Raw genomic sequence first — 19093 nt, forward strand, 5'->3', positions numbered from 1 at the left:
ATCTGTAGCTATAGCCCTAGAAAAATGTACCATACTCCTTCACCTTTGTAAGAATTATGTCCTCCTATCTTGCCCCTTGCTTCTCCCCAGATTGACTTCCAAACCATTTTTCCATTGAATAGGCAGAGTGAACAAAATCACTTTTTCACTTAAAATCATCTGAAAATCTAGAAGTTTGAAATTCAAATTCCTGATCGTGATCTCTACAGATCTATGGGACCTGATCCTGCTTCTATCTGACATCCCTTTTTGCGTCATCTACCATATTGGAGTCAGATTGGCCTTCCTTCTGTGGTGGAACATATCTGGCTTGCTCTCATTTTAGACTATGCACTTGCTAGTTTTCTGTCCTCCTGCAGTGAGGCTCCCCAGTCATGCTTAGAATTGTCCCTTCATAATAATTTAGTTTCAATTTCTATGAGGGGATCCTCCTCAAATCTTCCCTTGACACTAAATGTAAACATGCAGCCCCTCACATGTGTCACTCAAGTTCCAATGGCTCCATTTTATTTCCTTCCTGAACTTGCAATTACTTGAAAACAAATGATTTGTCTATTTATTTATTTAGCTTATTGTTTAGGTGGACTGTTGTGGCCGCTAGACTGTAAACTCAATGAAGGCAGGTTTTCTGTTCCCTATCATTTTTATAACCCCAGTACTGAGGTCAGTGTCTGTCATGTGGAAGGTTCTTAATACATTTGAATTATTTTATAATGATATTTTTCCCAAATGCAAATTGGAAAAAAAAAACAATTTAAAAATTGGATAAACTTTAAAATATCAGGAGTAAAATGAGAATAGTATTTTCAAAATAATTGTCAAAGTATTAATATATTTACTATGTATTAAACATATAATGATTCAGTAAAAGAAATATTAACAGACAAAAAGAAAACTCAAATATATGATAGAAGAGAGAATACAAAGAATATAGAAACATAGAAAGCATTTGGCTTTTGTGTTATTCAAAAACATTAAAACATTATGCTGTTCTATTTGCATTTCAAATTTTTCCAAATAATAACATTAAAAACTTGAAAGAATAAAAAAAAAACATTAAAACAGTGAAATTCCATTTCTACTTATTTAGAAATTAGGTGCTTGAGTTTATGCTGTGTGTGCAGAGGGAATATAAATAAACTTCTGGATGATGAATTGGTACAAATGCTTTAGAAGTATTCCCACACTTCATCCCTACGATTCTACCTGTGTGAATTTACCCTTGAGGAAATAATCAGATGTAAGCGAAGATTAATGAACAGCAATATTTACTGAAATATCATTTATAAATTAGCAATAGCCTAGATTTTCAACAATGGAGGTTTGTTAATTTATAATGTATTCATGTAACTAAACATAGGGAAACAATTTAAAGTCACATTCACACTCACAAAAAAATAATTCACACAGAATGTGAGTGGAAGAAACCAATATTTGTGTAGCCCCAAAGACAAGCATGGTACCAAAACCATATTTTGCATACCACATGCTCTAAATTTTTTAATAAACCTGTCCATATTTCTATGTATATATTTTATGCATATGTGCACATAAAATCAACTGAAATAAAATACACAACTGTTATCAGTTCTTATTTGAGAATAGTAAGACTAACCAATTTATATTTTTGGCATTGTATTTTTTGTGTTTTCTAAATTTTTGTTATAAATGTACATTGTTTTTTGTTATTTTTTTTAAATTGCATGAAAATAATGATTCATCATACTCAGAAAACTAAGGATATTCAGCTGGACTTTCTAGCACATCATGAAAGTAATTGAGGGTTTGATTTTGAAAGCCTGAAATTTTCAGCAACAGGACTCACCTGTGATGCTCAACATATCTAAAATCCCATGTAGTTAGGAAAAATAAAGTAATACCAGTTCAAAATGAATCAAATAGATGACATGATGAATCATTGCATAAATTACCACTTTCACTTAGCATAACTGCAACTCAGATTCAAAAATGAACTTATTCTCCAAGATGTAAAAATAAACATTGTTTAGGAATCTCTTGTATAATTTCTTAAAACATGGGGACAGTTAAAAGTAAATGGAAAAAAAAGTAAATGGGATGTTTTCACCTGATATAATATTTTTTACTTAATTGACCTCAATTCTTTTTGTACTAACTTGTTATTGCTATTGATTCAAATATAGAGCTTCACTATAGAGATCACACTGTAACATATATTACATATTTCTTATGTGATAAAAAATCACATCACAAAATTTATGATAATGGGCTTTGTTTGGAGATTATCTGAGATTAGTTCTATTACTGGGGTCACCAAATTCATGCATTCATTCAACAGATGTTTATATGGCCCCATTACACCCAGGCAATTTTCTAGATGTTCAATAAACCAAATAAATAATCTTTGCACTTTCAAATATCCATATATTGTATATAAATATAAATGAATGCAATTACTGCACATACAGGAACATAAAAATTATTTTAGAGCATGATAAATAGTGTCGATAAAAAATAGAATTACAGAATAGGAGTTGGTTGGGGAGAACTTTTGATTAAATTCTGAATTAGTTTCTTGGGGCTTTAATACATATGACCATGAATTGGGTAGACTAAAACAACAAGAATTTATTCTGCCTGAGTTCTAGAGGCTAAAGTCTGAAATCACGATGTTGACGGGGCATGTTCTCTCTGAAAGTTCTACTGAAAGAATCTTTCTTTGCCTCTCTTAGCTTCTGGTTGTACTGGAAATCCCTGGAATTTTTTTGCTTGTAGTTGCATTATTACTCCAATATTTGCCTTCACCTTCACAAGGCCTCCTCCCTTGGGTATCTGTGTCTAAAATTTCCCTCTCCTTATAAGGATACCATCCACAGATTAGGACCTAGCCTGATCCTGTATGACCTCATCTTAACTTGACTATATTTGCAATGACCGTATTCTCAAATAAGGTAATATCCATGGATTCTAGGACTTAGGGCTTCTGCATATCTCATAGGGAGACCCAATTCAACTTATAATATTAAAGGAAGCTTTATCAGATTTAAAGAAAAGGAGGGGGACAAAACAAAACAAAACAAAAACCCAGTCCTTGGAATGCCCTTTCTGTTCTCAAAAACCTAAGTAAGTAAAGGGAACAATGAAAACTGGACTGGAATGTGCAGCTCATATGATCTTGAAGGACACTGGCTTTTCTTTCATGATACTGAGAATTAGAGCAAGTTTGTGTTACCTTCAGAAAATGGATTTTACACATATACCAGGACAGTTGCTCCTTGGGATGCTGGTTATATAAGGAGCCAAGCAAGCTAAAGCTGATATCACTGTTTCTGTAACCTAACTTATAACCCTGCCTCCATGCTGTAACTGGCACTAACCAGAGCACCGTGGAAGGGAACACTGTCATTTAGGTGGCTGCCCCCTGGATAGCGTCTATAGGATAGGAAGTGCTACTTTCTGAGGTACTGCAGGAACTCATACAATTGAGGAATACCTGTTCAGATCATTGCCACTGAACCTACTGGCGAAGCACCTGTCCAGCCTGTTACCACTGGACCTCCCCCATAAGTATTTCTCAGTAAACCCTACATCTCATCTGTAAGTGTCTTTGCTAGTCTCTTGGCAATCTATCCCCCTACCCTAGCACAAGTGGGTGGTGAATGGTATAGAATCCCTCTATAGAAAGGTTACAATAAGAATTAGGTTGACTGATAAAAAGGAAAGCACAAAGTCTCCTGGGGGAATAATAAGTCCATATAAAGGACAGTTTAAATGTCCTAAAGAGGTCAATGTTAAGAGGCAAAAGTTAATACTTGACGGGTGCTGTGGTGCATGCCTGTAATCCCAGCAGTGTGGGAGGCTGAGACAGGAAAATCACAAATTCAAAGCCAGCCTCAGCAAAAGTGATACTGCCAAGCAGTCTAAATAAAACACAAAAAGGGCTGAGGATGTAGCTCAGTGGTTGAGGGCCCCTGAGTTCAATCCCTGGTACCAAAAAAAAGAAAAAAATAAAAGAACAGTTAATACTCACAGGTTGAAGCAGTGAGTTGCTGTGAGATTTATTTTTGACACTGTAAGTAATATGATATTTTATAAAAAGCACATCTTGGATGTAGATACCAGAGAAAGGGGGAGGGAGACCCAGAAGTTTGACCAGGGTAACAGGTAATAACTTGGTGGAAGGACTTGATCGGGTCTTAGATTCAAATAGATTCAAATAAAAAGCAAGGCTTAGTCTTGGGGTATAGCTTAGAAGTAGAGCATTTGCCTAGCATGCAAAGGGCCTGGGTCCAATCTCCAGCTCTCCAGTAACAACAATGACATAATAACAACAAAACCCTGTGTATTAATTTGTTAACTGAACCTCTCTCTCCACAAATATCTGATTAGCTGTCTTAGAGGGTCCTGGTGATGATTTATGAAGTGTATGAAATGTGCCCCCAATAGGGGAAACTGAGAAAATTATATTTCCTTTTCCTTTCTTTTACAAATACGTGGAGTTCTGTTGGCTATTTCCCAGTGCTAATTATTTATGAACATCACCTAATGTTCAAATTCCCACAGTAAGTTTTCTCAAACATTTTTCCAAAAAAAAAAAAAAAAGAAACAAGTTTCCCCCCCTTTCACCATCAACAAAATAAAAATAATTTATAAATCAGCCAAATAGCAATATCTGGGCTTAAGAGCAAAGTGAGAACTTTTTAGTTGCCTCCTTAAAATGATGCATGTGTGGTCTGAACCAGAAGCAGAAGATGAACAGTAAGATGTGTCTAGGATTGCTGTAAGGCTGGATCAGTCTTGCAGGTCTCAGAGAACCAAGAGCAAATTTTCTGAAAGAGGGTGAGTTGAGCTCTACAGGACAAACCTCTGACCTTTCACACACATCTCTTTTCTAAAGAATGGGCAGCCCCTCTCAGCTCTAAAATGCTCAAGTGCACTGATTATGGTTTTCAATTTTAGTGTAAACAAGGCCATTCTTAAAATACCTGTTAAATGGATTTTGCACTCTGAGGTAGTTTTTCTCAATTTTACTACTTCTTGACAAGCAGAAAACTGTGATCTAAAGTTGAGAGGCATTCTCTTCCCAATTTTCAAGTGGTATGTTTTTGTTTGTTTGTTTGTTTATTTTTCCAGAGCTGGGGACTCAACCCAAGCCCTTGCACATGATAAGCATGCTCCCAACACTGGACTACACCCTCAGCCTTTAAATGTCATATATCAGTGACTTCCTGCCAGGAGTACACCGAGGAAGGAAGATGAGGGCGGCGGAACAGTCAGATTCTGTTCTCACACAGCCTGAACCTTTCTTGCAAGCCCTGGGGCGTGGGATTCAGAAGCACCAAGGGCCAGTGAGCCGGTAAACTTGCATCTGCTTGCTGTACAGCCTCTGGCTCTGCCTCCCTACTTCCCTGTGGATTAGGCACTGGCCGAGAGCAAACATGCCAAGAACAGCTGTAAACTCTGTGGACACAGAGCCTGACTGGACAAGAGGAAAATCCGGGAACTTGGTGTTCTGAAGTCTTTAAGGTTAGACAAACAGAGTGTTGGAAATGAGCTGGGAGCTGGAGATGAAAAACTAGCCACAGTTCGAGTGAACATAACTTGCCAGAATGCTGTGCACACTCCTTTGAAAGTCAAAGTAAGTGGGCGTCAGGCTCGACAGCAGCCCACAACATATGCTTTGTGATTTACCGATAACTACTACTTGTCAGATGTGAAATCTAGTAAGGATTAGTGAGTAAGCAGTGGAGTAGAAATTGTGACCAGGAAGGAGGGTTGACTGTGCCTTTATTGATAGTAGAAAGCTGAAGTTCTACAACATAATAAAAAACAAGGCTCACATGCAAATACCTGCTCTAAAAGATAACACAGAAATGTATTCTCCTTTGCCCTAAAGTATAAAGTGCTGATTCTCTATGCAGTGGCAGAATAAGATTGAACAGAAGGGAAGGAGTTTGTTACCTTGAAAGAAGCAGGAAGAAGAGGAGGCTGGGACACTAAATACCATCTTTGCCCATTGTCCAAACTCCAGGAGATCATTAGATATTGATTTATCTGATTTCTGTGGAGCTCCAAAAAAAAAAAAAATCAGGTTTTAGTCCTCAAAAAAATTACCTCATCTTCCTGAGTCTAATCTGTTAAATATATTATCATGCTGCCATTCTGTTCACAAAAAATCTACATGGTAGGACAAATGGCATAGCTCTGCCAATATTTCAGCCAAATTCATTTGTTTTTTTACTGGAGGAATTATTCAATGTAAATAATTCCTAAATGATTTACATTAAATAATTCTAAAGTAAAATTTAGAATGCAGTTAGTTAAGTAACATTTAATGAGATCTGAGAGCATGTGCAGAGCATTCGACCTCAAGAAGAAAAAGATAAAATGCACAACAAAGTAAGTTTTTGTCAAAGACATTTAATTTATTTATTTTAAAAGGTTTTTTTTTTTTTAGTTATAGATGGACACAATACCTTTATTTTATTTATTTATTTTTATGTGGTGCTGAGGATCGAATCTAGTACCTTACACATGCCAGACTAGTGCTCTACCACTGAGCCACAACCCCAGCCCCCACCCACCCCCTGTCAAGGACATTTAAAAAAAAAAGAAAATTGTAGGAAAATAAAGAAGGTCAATATACTCTAAAGGGCTCAGTAAACACTTAGTCAATATTGTTCAATGCCCATGGACGAATTAATCAATGTTCAAAATGAAAGCAAGGTTCAGAGACCATGATACATTTCATCTGCATCTGAGACATAAAATCCATAACGAATTCTTATTGAGTGCTAATCTCATCTCAGAGTAATCATGAAACACATTATTGTGCTAAAGACTAATGTCCTTTTTTTTTCCTAGGATAGATTTCTCTTCTATCATCTGCCTTAAAACTTAGGTTTGACATGCCTGAGCAAAAAAGTAAGTATACATATAGAGATGTATGCTGAGATTTAATAACAGTTAAGCAGCTTGCCTAGTGTTTTTAGGGACTCTCAAATTCATGTGTCAACTAACAGTAAATGAGCAAAGGGTCAGCTTTTGACTCTGTAAATTCTGAAAAGAGAGGCCATTGAGCATCCTGGGAGTGTTTGTATCTACTGAGTCAACTTTTACTCAAGGCCACCATGATATCCATCATCCCACACCCAACAGCAGGACCATGGTCCTCTGTCTTGCCCCCCTTGGTCTCCCAGCTTCTGTCCCACTATCTCTCATCACAGGAAGAAGGAAAAAAATCAGGATTTTCCAAGGAGTGGTAAACAGGACTAATAAATTTATATGGTATTAGCTTCTTTAGAAGCCAGTAAAGTGGATGAGACATATTTGAAATAAATTTTATTTTATTGAATAAACATACAAATGAACAAAGGAAGGAATGCCTGCATGGTCTAGGCTATTGAGACACATTTATGTAGTTCCATAGTTATAGATTTTTTTAAAAAAAATAATTTCAAGAATAATTGTAATGATACCCTTTGTACTGAGGTGTCTCATTTTGGGATGACTATTGTGAAAGTCTTAAACACAATCATCAAAAATGGCAGCGATAGCAACCACCTCATTATGTGCAAGTTTATTGAAGAAAATGATGACTCTCTAGGCAGTATTGCAAAGTCATTAAAATTGTCTAGTTCAATGGTTTTCAAAGTACAAGTTGTGGCCTATTAGTGAATGATGGGATCAGTTTAATGGATTGTGACCAGACATTTCTAAAAGATTATTAAATATAATAGAATGGAAATAGAACAGGGTATAAATATAATCAGTTGATTTTCCTCTGAAACTTGTGTTCAGTATAATGTTTATCATTTGTAGATGCATTTCATATACACATACATACATCCTTATGTATCATACTTGAAACAAAATTGTAACACTTATGTATGTATATAACTTGATGATAAAAGCTATTCATAGGAAAAATAAACATTCATCTATTTCTACTACTTACCTCTAAAATACATTCCTAACTGCAGTTGAATAGTTGTTTACCACTGACTCTCTCATTAATTCTCCTTAACTTTACCAAGTCAAAATATATCTGTAGCTTATGTGTTGATCTGACTTCTGCCAATCGGCCCCTTTCAGATAAGCCTAATTTTTCTACCGTGGAACACTTCAGTCATTGGAACTGAGATGTGCTGTGCCTGCTCAGGATTCTCTTAACCTCAAAAGCAACATCTCAATGGACACTGTGAACCTTTGCTGATTAGATTTTTCTATGCTCCCTTGCAAGTCTGAGAAACATATATTTCTTAGAAAGTCAGACAGACTTAGGTTGCCCTGCAGAAAGAGGTGTCGGATATGACTACCCCCTGTAGGAAAGAAAATAGAGGAGGAGTTTCAGGAGTGACCCTGAGTTTCATTTGCAACTCAACAGAACTTATAAAATTTGGGACACGCATGCAGGAAGTTCTCATTTCCCTTAGTAGTTCCATTTTGAGAATGACTGAAATATGCCAACTTCAGAGCACTGAGCCAGAAGCACGCCATGAGTGGGTAGGAGCTCTGTGTGGGAGGAGATGGTTCAAAAAGACTTATTTTGGTTTAGTCATAGATTATAGAAACACACATGCTGCTATAAATATGTATAAATATCTCATGCTCACTTCCTGAGAAAAACATGTTAGTTTATGTTCACAACTGTTTTCTTTTTAAAGAAGCTATAAATATCAGGGCTCACTATCTGAATCTGAACAGCTAATTAAAATTATAAAAAGAAACAGTTTATCTTCAGTTCCATTTTTAGGAAACATTTCAAATATAGACTGATGGTTTAACCAGAGACAGCTGTTTTATTTCACATGCAAAAGCATCATTTAAAAAGAAGTACTTTACAAAAAAAAATGGTTTTGGCTTTAATTCTTTTAAATAAAGCTGTGGATTTTTCCCCATAGTTTGAAAGACTTTGAAAATGCATTTATTTGTTTTGTTTTGTTTTTTTAATTTGTGTGGCTTCGGAATTTATTATTTTCTCTCTATGATACAAGCTAAATGTCAAAAATAAAAATTTCTAAATACAACTACCACCCTTTCTTATCAGCAATAATTCAAGATTTAGAATATACTTAACAAAGTTTACTGAATAAAATGTTTTCTGATTAATTTTCAAAAGGGATTAACTACAACTATAGGAGAAATGGAAAGCTAGAATAGGTCTCAGATAAAAACATGAAATATAACAAAGACTTCAAAACAATTACTAAAAATAATAATTGTCTTTTCAATTGTTATGTATAGAAAAATGGAGGAGATTCAACAACAAATAAAAAGTAGCAATAAAACCACTGACCAACTGTTTCAACTTTGTATGCGACTTAGTCCTCTTAGAGCTAAATTTAAAATTATTATTAAAATATTTAAAATTATTAAATAATTTTCTTATGTAAGACAATTCTAAAACTAGTTAAAGTCTACTTTGTGCCAAGAACTGTTCTGGTTTCTGGATTTCTATGTAAGTGGGATAAACAAGCTATCCTCAATGCTGATTTCTTGACAGTCTTTACTGCGGGGGCGGGGGGGGGGGAAGAATTAAAATCACACTTCAGATTTTCCTGTGAGCATTAGCTTCCCATATTCCACTGACCTGGCTGTTTTCCAGGTATTTCAGATTTACCAGGCACGTTACTGAACTGGTGATACTTCTCTCATATCCTCTCTGCCTCCAGCCTTCCTCATGTCAAGCCTTCCCACAATGCTGGAAGTTACCCTAATTCATGACCAAGTGCCATTAGGTTTATTGCCAAAATACATACAGAATAATCAGTTCACTCTCTAAAACCACAATTGTTTTCTTTATTTATGTCTTTGATTGTTCTTTAGCCAAAGAAATTTCAAAACATAAAATTAAGAAGACTGAGCAGTTCTCCTTCCATGCTTATAATATTTTAAGTGTGTCCATTCCACTTAGAATGAAGCTTTAAATCTTTAACATGTCCATCAACACTCTCCATAATGGGATCCCTGTCTGCCAACCCAGCATTGCTTTTTTCTTCTCACTTCATTGGTTTCTGTTTCCTAGGTACATTAACTTTATGTCTGTTCTTTTGCCTTCAAATCCTATCTCAGGGACTTTGCACAGAATTTTCCTTCTGCCTCTAAAGCTCCTTGCTGTGATCCTCTTATAACTAATTTCTATATTTATTTCAAGTCACGGCTTACATATAATTTCTTCAGAAACATTATTCATGACAACCAATTTAAATGAAATGTTCACATTGTTTTCTCTTTTATATCACCTGATGTGTCTCCTTCTCAGGTACTTTTAACAATTTTTTTCATATAATTTTTGTTTACTTGTTTATTTAAAGTCTCGTCTATTCTCTAGACCTAATTTTCCAAAAACACAGGGACGATGTCTATTTTCCCCTAATGTATCCCTCATGCACACAGCATTTTATCTGGCACATAGTGAATATTCAGCAGATATTTGTGAATGAGATTTATTATTCACTGAATGAATGCATTAAAAGATAAATAGAAGAAAGTTATATTCAAATTTAAAATATAGAAGTTGAGAAAATGATAAATATAATTTCAACATCACTAGCAATTAGAGAAATACAAATTAAAACTACACAGAGATGTCATCTCATTCAAGTCAGAATGGCAATTATCAAGAATACAAATAACAATAAATGTTGGTGAGGATGTGGGGGCAAAGGTACACTCATACATTGCTGGTGGGACTGCAAATTGGTGCAACCACTCTGGAAAGCAGTATGGAGATTCCTCAGAAAACTTGGAATGGAACTGCCATTTGACCCACTTATACCACTCGTTGGCATGTACCTGAAAGACTTAAAAATCAGCATACTATAGTGACACAGCCACACCAATGTTCATAGCAGCTCAATTCACAATAGCTAAACTGTGGAAACAACCTAGGTGCCCTTAGGCAGATGAATGGATAAAGAAAATGTAGTGAATTTACACAATGGAATATTACTCAGATTTAAAGAAGAATGAAATTATGGCATTTTCCAGTAAATGGATAGAACTGGAGTCTATCATGTTAAGCGAAATAAGCCAATCCAAAAAAAAAAAAAAAGAAAAAAGAAAGAAAGAAAAGAAAAAAACAGAGGCTGAATATTCTTTCTGATATGTGGATACTGACACACAATTAGCAGTGGATAGGGAGGAGTGAAGTTTCACCAGATTGGCCCGGCGGGGGGATGGGGGGAAAGGAGCATGGATGGGAATAGGAAGACAGTAGAATGGATCGGACATAATTTTCCCATGTTCTTACATGAATATATGACCAATTAACTCCACATCATGTACAACCATAAGAATGGGAAGTTATACTCCATGTATGTATGATATGTCAAAATGTATTCTACTGTCATGTATAATCAAAAAAATTAAAAAATAATTAATAGAATCAAGATGTTATCTAGTGGTGGAAAAAATGCAGGATTCAAAATCAGAAAGTAAGAGTTCTAGTGCCAGCTCTGTCATTTAATTAGCTCCAAGATTTGGAGAAGATTAGTTAACATCTGTAATATTCATTCTTTTCATCCGTAAAAGAAAGATAGCACCAGTGATGCTGTGATAGTCAAATGGGATAATATATATGAAAAAACTTTGTAATTTGCAACATAGCATGACATTTTCTTTGCTTAAACAAAAATGTATAGGGATAATTCAACTGAAATTTAAGGTACAGATTTAAGAATGCTATTTTCTATATTAATATTCAGGATATTGTTACGTTGTTAGAATATAAAGTATACATCAAAGTGAATTCTGTGTTCTTACATTCTTTTCTTATTCATGTAATAACTTACTTTTTATTGGACATATACTATATACCAGTCACTATATTAAGCATAAAAGAAATAAGTAAGAAAAAGTCATAATTTCTAATATAAAAGGATAATTCTAGATATCAGTGACACTAACAGGAAAGGAAAAATTTCATTTAAATGTCAGGAAAATCTTCGTCAAAGATTTTTGAGATTAAAAGAAAAATCTAGACATGAAATCAGCTTTCACCACTTTCCATGGCAGATTTTTTAGCCTCCCTGATTCCATTTTTTTTTAATGGTGAAATATTCAAAAAGTAATAATAATATTATTATAATATTCCAATAATATTCCAAAGAATGATTTCAGTATTATATGTGTAAAACTGAGTATACTCATGGCTTAATAAAGGCTACTTTCCCTTTGTTTTCTCAAATCTCTTCACTGAACACAAAATTAACCAAGCACATTCATTGCTGGCAAAGAGACATTCATTCTAAAGGATAAATATCTACTGGAAAACTTATGTCCAGGAAGAAGGACATTAACCAAGAAGCTGCTTCTTTAATTCACCTTCATCATCTTTTGTCTCTATTGAAGAAAGAAAAACAAAAACTATAAGGCATCCATGTGCGATCTGTGAATCCCTGCAAGAAACCCTTAGATCCTGTTGTTCACATCATCCACTGAAAATATTTGTACAACAAAAGGAATGAGTAGGGTGGTATTGCTAAAAGTCTCTCTAAACACACATGGAGTTACCTTTGACAAAGAGCACCAGGATACCCTAACTTTAAGCTTTGTGTCGAATTTCTGGGAAGCAGAAATTGTTTTCCTGTGGATGGTTTGTCATCTAAACAATTTCTAAACTTCTTAATCTCTCAAGTTCATCTGAATGCTCTGACAGTGCTTTAGTAAAACGGCTCAATGTCATGCAAAAATGATATTCAGACTTGATGAAAACAAAGTTCTCAGCTGATTTGAGAGCTGTCCTCCAGAGGATTTAAGAGTCCAGTAGCACTGAATTCACGCTGTCTTAACACAGCAGTAGGCATCTGGAAGTATATATTTGTTTCTTGTAGCTGCTGAAACAAATTGACACAAATTTAGTGGCTAAAAAGAATATGAGGTTGTTACCTTACACTTGGGGGTTCAGAAGTATGTAATAAGTGTGCAGGGGTACAGTCCTTCTAAAGGATGTGAGGGACTTTCCTTGCTTTTCCCGGAGAGTAGAGGACCCTGCATTCCTTGGTCCATGCCCCTTTCTGCCATCTGTTCCTAGCAGTACTTAAGTTTCTCTTCTCTCTGATCTTCTGTCTCCTTCTTGTAAGGACTCCTGTGATTGCATGGGTCATCATGGACAATCCAGAGTGAATCTCCACATCTCAAGATTTTTAACTTATTCATGCCTGCAAAATATCACTTGCCACATAAGTCTCTTTTGCCTGTATTTAAACATTCCAAGGATTAAAATAGAGACATTTTAAGGTTCCTTTTATTTTTTCAGCTTAATTCAGAGAGTAGGGTTTGTAAAATTTATTTATTTTTTGTTTGTTTTGTTTTGAGACAAGACCGCTCTATGTTGTCCAGGTTGGCTTCATATTCCCAGGCTTCCATGATCCTTCTACTTCAGCCTGCTTAGTAGCTGGGATTACAGACATATGCCTCTGTGCCTGGGTCTCTTATTTTTAACATGGAAATTATGATAACTCCTACTGCATAGATTTATAATGAGAATTAAATTAATCACATACATTTTCATTTAACGCTACTATAAAATCTCTACATTAAGTAATCTAGGAGTTCTGGACACATTCATGAGAAGGGTAGATATGATCCCTGCTCAGAGATAGACTTTAAATGAACAATCACCAAACTAAACATATGTTTGCAAACTCTAGTTACTAATTAAAATTAGTGTCACTTAAGAAATATAATAGGTAAGTTGGCAGAGCTCAGAAAGTCTATCTGAGCAAGTGTCTTTATTCAGCATTTTATGAATGACTAGAAATTACTTAGTTGAGATTAAAATGTAGAAAAAGGAAAAAAATATATGCAAAGCTCTGTGACAGAAATGAGTGTGGTGGTATTTCAAGGAAATCGAAGGTATTGGACGAGGAGTGGCAAAATCTGACGCTTCAGAAGTAGGCAGAGATCCCAGAAAGTCACATTTATGCCATGCTTAAAATTGAGGGCTAATCCTCATTGAGGGCAAGAATGGTTTAATCCAATTGTTTATTAGAAAATATTGCTCTGGGTACTGTCTAGAGGACATAAGGCAAGAGCAGAAGCAGAGTGCCAGGAAAGAGATTTGGTCTTAGGCCAGGTGAGAGAGAACACAGTCACAGGCTGGGCTCTGGAGGAAGAAAACCCTGAGGAGATCAACGGGCAGGTGACTTATTATGAAGCACTGTAGGATCAATGCCTGCAGAGGGGAAGAAACGGGAAAGGATAGGCAATATTAAAGATGCTCTGAAGTATGGATGATCCCCAGAGTTAGGACACTTGAAGGGGGTGGGGTTTGACCTTCCATGATCAATCACTGGACACAGCTGCTGTGGGAAGGGGGAAAGAAGCACCCTTAGTCAATGTGAATGCTTTCAAAGGTGACGGTTCCCAAAGGTGCTGATGGCTGAGCTTCTGAAAGAGAGTTTTGGGTTGTGCATTATAGCATTCACCATGAGGCGGCTTGATCTTAATAGTGGCAGTGAAAATGGAGAGAAAGTGAATGACTTTGAGAAATATTTTGGAGATACAATTGGAAGTATTTGGTGGTGGATTATGTATAGGGGCAGAAGAAGAGGAGACATCAAGGATGAAAACTAGATTTCTGCATTTTATAGGGAAATCGAAATTTTACCATATGCTATCTAGTTGTATTGATGAGTTAATAAATAAATGAATCTGTACTTCAGAGGTGTGATCTGAGCTGGAATCAAAATGTGGGAGTACACAATGAAGAGATGATAATAAAAACCATGAACCCACATAAAAATCACTTTATGAAGGAGCATGGCAGTTCATCAGTTGATGAAGCCTTGAGCAATTAAGATGAGTTATGTAAATTCCTTGTCATCATGCATGGTACATAGTAAAAACTCAGTAAATCCTCGTTGCCATAGTAATAATCATAAAGACAAGTTTTTTTTTTTATTAGCCAGAGAAATGGACTGTCACAAGGATGTGTCATGCATGTCAGTAAATCCACAATCTTAGACATCAAAACATAGGTTCTTACATGGATAAACTAGAACACACATTAGCTGTTGTGGTTGGTGAGCTGAACAGCAGCTTAGGGAGAATTGTCCTTCAAGCAAGCATCTGTGTGAGATATCATCCATTCTAACATTTTTTTGCTTAAATTAATTTGAAAGTCTCTTAATTAGTCTTCTTGTTCCTCCTTCTCTGCTTTCCTCCCTACATTTTATTCTTTACTGATAAGTGGCAGTTATCTTATAAAATGATAAGGAAAATCAGGCCATCTCTCTGCTGCAAATTCCCTAGTGGCTAACTACCTCGCAGAGAGTAAAAGTTAAATCCAGGACCAAAGCCTATGAGGTCGCCTGCAGTCTGACCTTGCATTTTTCTAGTGGCTTTTCCTCCTGACCTCATCTCCTTTCTCATTTCCTGGTTCTCTCTGCACGGACCACACTGGTCTCTGGCTATTCTTCATACACTCCAGACATACTCTTGTTTTCAGGCCTCTGTACTAGCCATTTCCTTTCCCTAAAACACCTTTCCTTCAGATGTCTCTCCAGTACACCCACCTTCAGGTCTTTACATAGTAACAAATTAAAAGAAGTTACCCCTGACTGTCCTGTGAAAGTCTCCACCTTCCCTTACACTCTTACACAACTCTGTTTCATTTTTATTCACAGTATTCATTACTTCCTGATGTGGACATTACATCTGCACATTCTTCCACAATGTAAACTTTATTAAAGGAACATAAGAATTCTTTTCCATTGCTTTCCTTTGTTTGTTTGGTTTGTTTTCCCATTATACTTCCAATGCCTAGAAAAGTTTAGACTAATAATACCCTTTAAGAAATATGAATTGAACAAATGCTTGGGTGAAGCAATGAGTGAATGAATGAATAAATACAAAGAGTCCCTAACTCAATTTTCAAGTGAAGTGACTTCACACCATTTTCTACCTTTATGCATTTTCCAGATCCAACTTGACTAGATAACAATAAAACATAGACTTGTCCTGCTATTTTGGAGGGCTAGAAAGTACATCAGGCATCAGGTCCCTGTGGTCCTTTGTTACTAACATTTAGTGTATGATAGCTTCACATATCTGTGGGGACACTGACTGTCTGAATTTATGGATGACAGGAATGATAATTTTAAATTCTTTCAAAAAACTCTCTGGGTGATTCTTACAAAAGTAAACTCACTTCTATTGGGCATTATGTATACAAAGCACCCAAATTAATTTTCTTCCCCACGTTTTCAATTGCTCTTGTTGTCCATACATACACAAACTTAAGGAGATACTTTCTATTGTTGTTGTTAATTTGCAATTTTATTCAGTGATTACAGATGAACACTTGTACTCAGTCTCTGAAAAGTAATGGTTTCAGGCTGAGCCGTGTCAGCACTGTGTAGGTAAAATTCAACTCTATAATCAGACATTCTCCAAGCTGTTTCCTTGATTGTTCAAACTTTCTCTCAATAGCTCTGGTATTGCCCTCAAGGGGAAGTCCAAAAGGCATAAATGTGGGCTGCTGAATGTTTGCAGTGCTCTGTAATAACTTTCTTTGGTAATTAAAACTTTCCTGGGTTTGGCAGGACTCCTTGTTTCAACTGTTGTTTGGGAAGATTTATAGAGTCTAAGCTATCTCATTATGTCTCATATTTACACTTCACTGATTTCAACTTTTTTTTTTTTTTTTTTTTTTAAAGAAGGGCTCATGTTTGTATCATCCAGTTGCCACATAGGATGTGAAATCTCCACAGCCCCGCCCCTGGTCACTGAACGCAGCTTTCAGAAGCATTTTACACAAGAACAGGATATTGGCAACTCAACTGTTAAATCTGTCTGTGATTATTCTTCCTTGAGATCACTCTGATGTCACCATTGTAATTTGAGCCGGGAGCTTTTGTTCACACTTTAAATAGTAGTCCCGGAATGATTTTGCTACAGACTCTCTGGAGAGCCCCGGGAGCTGAATTCCAGAAGATCCCCATATCCATGAAAGCAAAGCGAAGCCACCAAGCCATCACCATGTCCACGTCGCTTCGAGTAAGCCCATCCATCCACGGCTACCACTTTGACACAGCTTCTCGCAAGAAAGCTGTGGGCAATATCTTTGAAAACATAGATCAAGAATCACTACAGAGGCTCTTCAAAAACTCTGGAGATAAGAAAGCAGAGGAGAGAGCCAAGATCATTTTTGCATTAGATCAAGATTTGGAGGAGAAAACCCGAGCCCTGATGGCCCTGAAGAAGAGAACGAAAGATAAGCTTTTACAGTTTCTGAAACTGCGGAAATATTCCATCAAAGTTCACTGAGGACAAGAAAATGGATAAGGACGTTATCCACGAATGAACATTTAAAGACCCAGTGAGTTTGTGAGACTCTAACAGAGGCAGCATTTTGTGGCTGTGTTGCAAGCTTCTCTCCAGTCAGGACTCCTCCGAGCCTGAGAAGGGACAGAGCAAACTGGTGGCAAAGACCCCAACCAATTCCACACCCTGTGCGATTACAGTGGAGAACAAAATGCTTTCAGCAAGAATTTGAAAACTCTCCCTGCAGGAAAGGACAGATGCTGGTAGAAGAGAATGGACAGATGCAGTGCCAACAGATGGCCCAGGAAGACAGACGGACATCCAGGTCTACATTGTCAGGCCCTGGGACTTAAATCCAAACTGAACTGTGTTCATCTATTTTTCTCCCCAATTGAACTGGGCAGGGAGAGAGGAGGGTGAGAGAGAACGGAGAACAATACCAAGCATCAATTGTTTACTGAATTATTTTTATCAGAATGTTTGAAATGTTGTCAAGTCTCAATATTGTCTATTGGTAGAGATTTTTAGAGATCAGTTATTAATTATTTATTTTCATTTATGACAATGCCTGAAAAAGTGCACCACCAGTTAAGTACAAATGGAAAGAACTTTCTCAGCTCAGTGAAACCTACGCCACCTTCTGGTTTGTTTGTAAAGGGATTTTATACATTTCAAACAGGTTGCACAGAAGTTATTAAAATAATGGGGTTCTTCATAAATCTGAAGTACTGTGAAAAAAAAATTTATAATGTTTTTTAATCTTCTGACTAATGCTAAAATATAATCTAATTAAATTTCTTATAGTTACCGCAATAAGCATTAGGAAGTGAATATGATATACTAAATAGTTTATAAAGATGCTATGGTTTCTATAATTTATTATACATGCCAAGTGATATGCAACCCTAATAAATTATTATAAACTTAGCTGCTCTTGGTCTGTGATGATTGGTCTCAAAGGAATAAAATAAGAGGGTAAATTTTGATTTTTATAAACTCTTTTAAATATTTGACCTTAAAAATAAAAAGTGCTTTGAGAGTGAATTTACACCAATTGCCAAACTTTAAAAAAAAAATTTACACCAAAAATTGGGGATATTTCTTTGTCCCAACTTTAAAACATAAGATATAAAATAGAAATTCATAGATTGACTTATCAACATGGTATTCTATCTATTCAGAGTGAATTTTAACTGGCTTTGTCTTCATATATTTGAATTTTATCCTCTGTGATTAGAGTACATATGTACAGGTGATATTTACTCCTCCCTAAACAATATATCTTAGAGTTAGAGTCTGAATTGTAATTAAGATTCACTGTTTAATATAAGCCAATATGGGAATGGCATTACCATCTCTTTAAATATTTCCTTATAATATTATAATAAATATACATAAGAAGGCATACATCAATGTTCTTTCCTAACAGACAGAAATAAAAGTTTCCCAGAAATTGAGCATTGTGGAAATACTTACAAAATTGATTTTTTAATGCCAATTATAGTAAATAAAACAAGTCTAAATCTTTTGGAAAGGTTACAAGTCAGGATTTCGAATACTAAATTTTTTAAAAGAAAAATCACATGATTAAAAAGTCAGTCTTTTCAACTACAAATTGATTGATCTACTGAAGATAATAAAATAATCACTGCATTATAAGTGAGCTCTTTCCAAGAAAGAATCAATGAAAACCAGAAACCAATATGCAGAGTGTGTGTGTGTGTGTGTGTGTGTGTGCGCGCGTGTGCGTGCGCTTGATTGCTTTTTTCATCATATTTTCAATGACAACCCTGAGACCAAAAAAAGAAAAGAAAGTTAAAAGTTAAGAAAGAGGAAGGGCATT

The 19093-nt window shown here is 35.8% G+C and overlaps 1 protein-coding gene across 1 annotated transcript; it reads left to right on the top strand.

Moving 5' to 3' along the window:
- Nucleotides 1–6858: 6858 nt before the first annotated feature.
- Nucleotides 6859–18177, top strand: Tcim (transcriptional and immune response regulator). Its single transcript, XM_046452081.2, has 2 exons — nucleotides 6859–6903; nucleotides 16644–18177. Exon 2 carries the CDS (start codon nucleotides 16870–16872, stop codon nucleotides 17251–17253), a length of 384 nt encoding a protein of 127 aa, XP_046308037.1. The 5' UTR covers nucleotides 6859–6903; nucleotides 16644–16869; the 3' UTR covers nucleotides 17254–18177.
- The last annotated feature ends 916 nt before the right edge of the window (nucleotides 18178–19093 follow it).

The sequence above is a fragment of the Marmota monax genome, unplaced genomic scaffold (genome assembly GCF_021218885.2).
Source record: "Marmota monax isolate L192 unplaced genomic scaffold, Marmota_monax_Labrador192_F-V1.1 WCK01_AAM20220418_F8-fsc00457, whole genome shotgun sequence".
Taxonomy (NCBI): domain Eukaryota; kingdom Metazoa; phylum Chordata; class Mammalia; order Rodentia; family Sciuridae; genus Marmota; species Marmota monax.

Excerpts from the sequence above, each read along its gene's own strand:
- Tcim (XM_046452081.2), top strand. The coding sequence starts at position 16,870 with ATGATTTTGCTACAGACTCTCTGGAGAGCCCCGGGAGCTGAATTCCAG.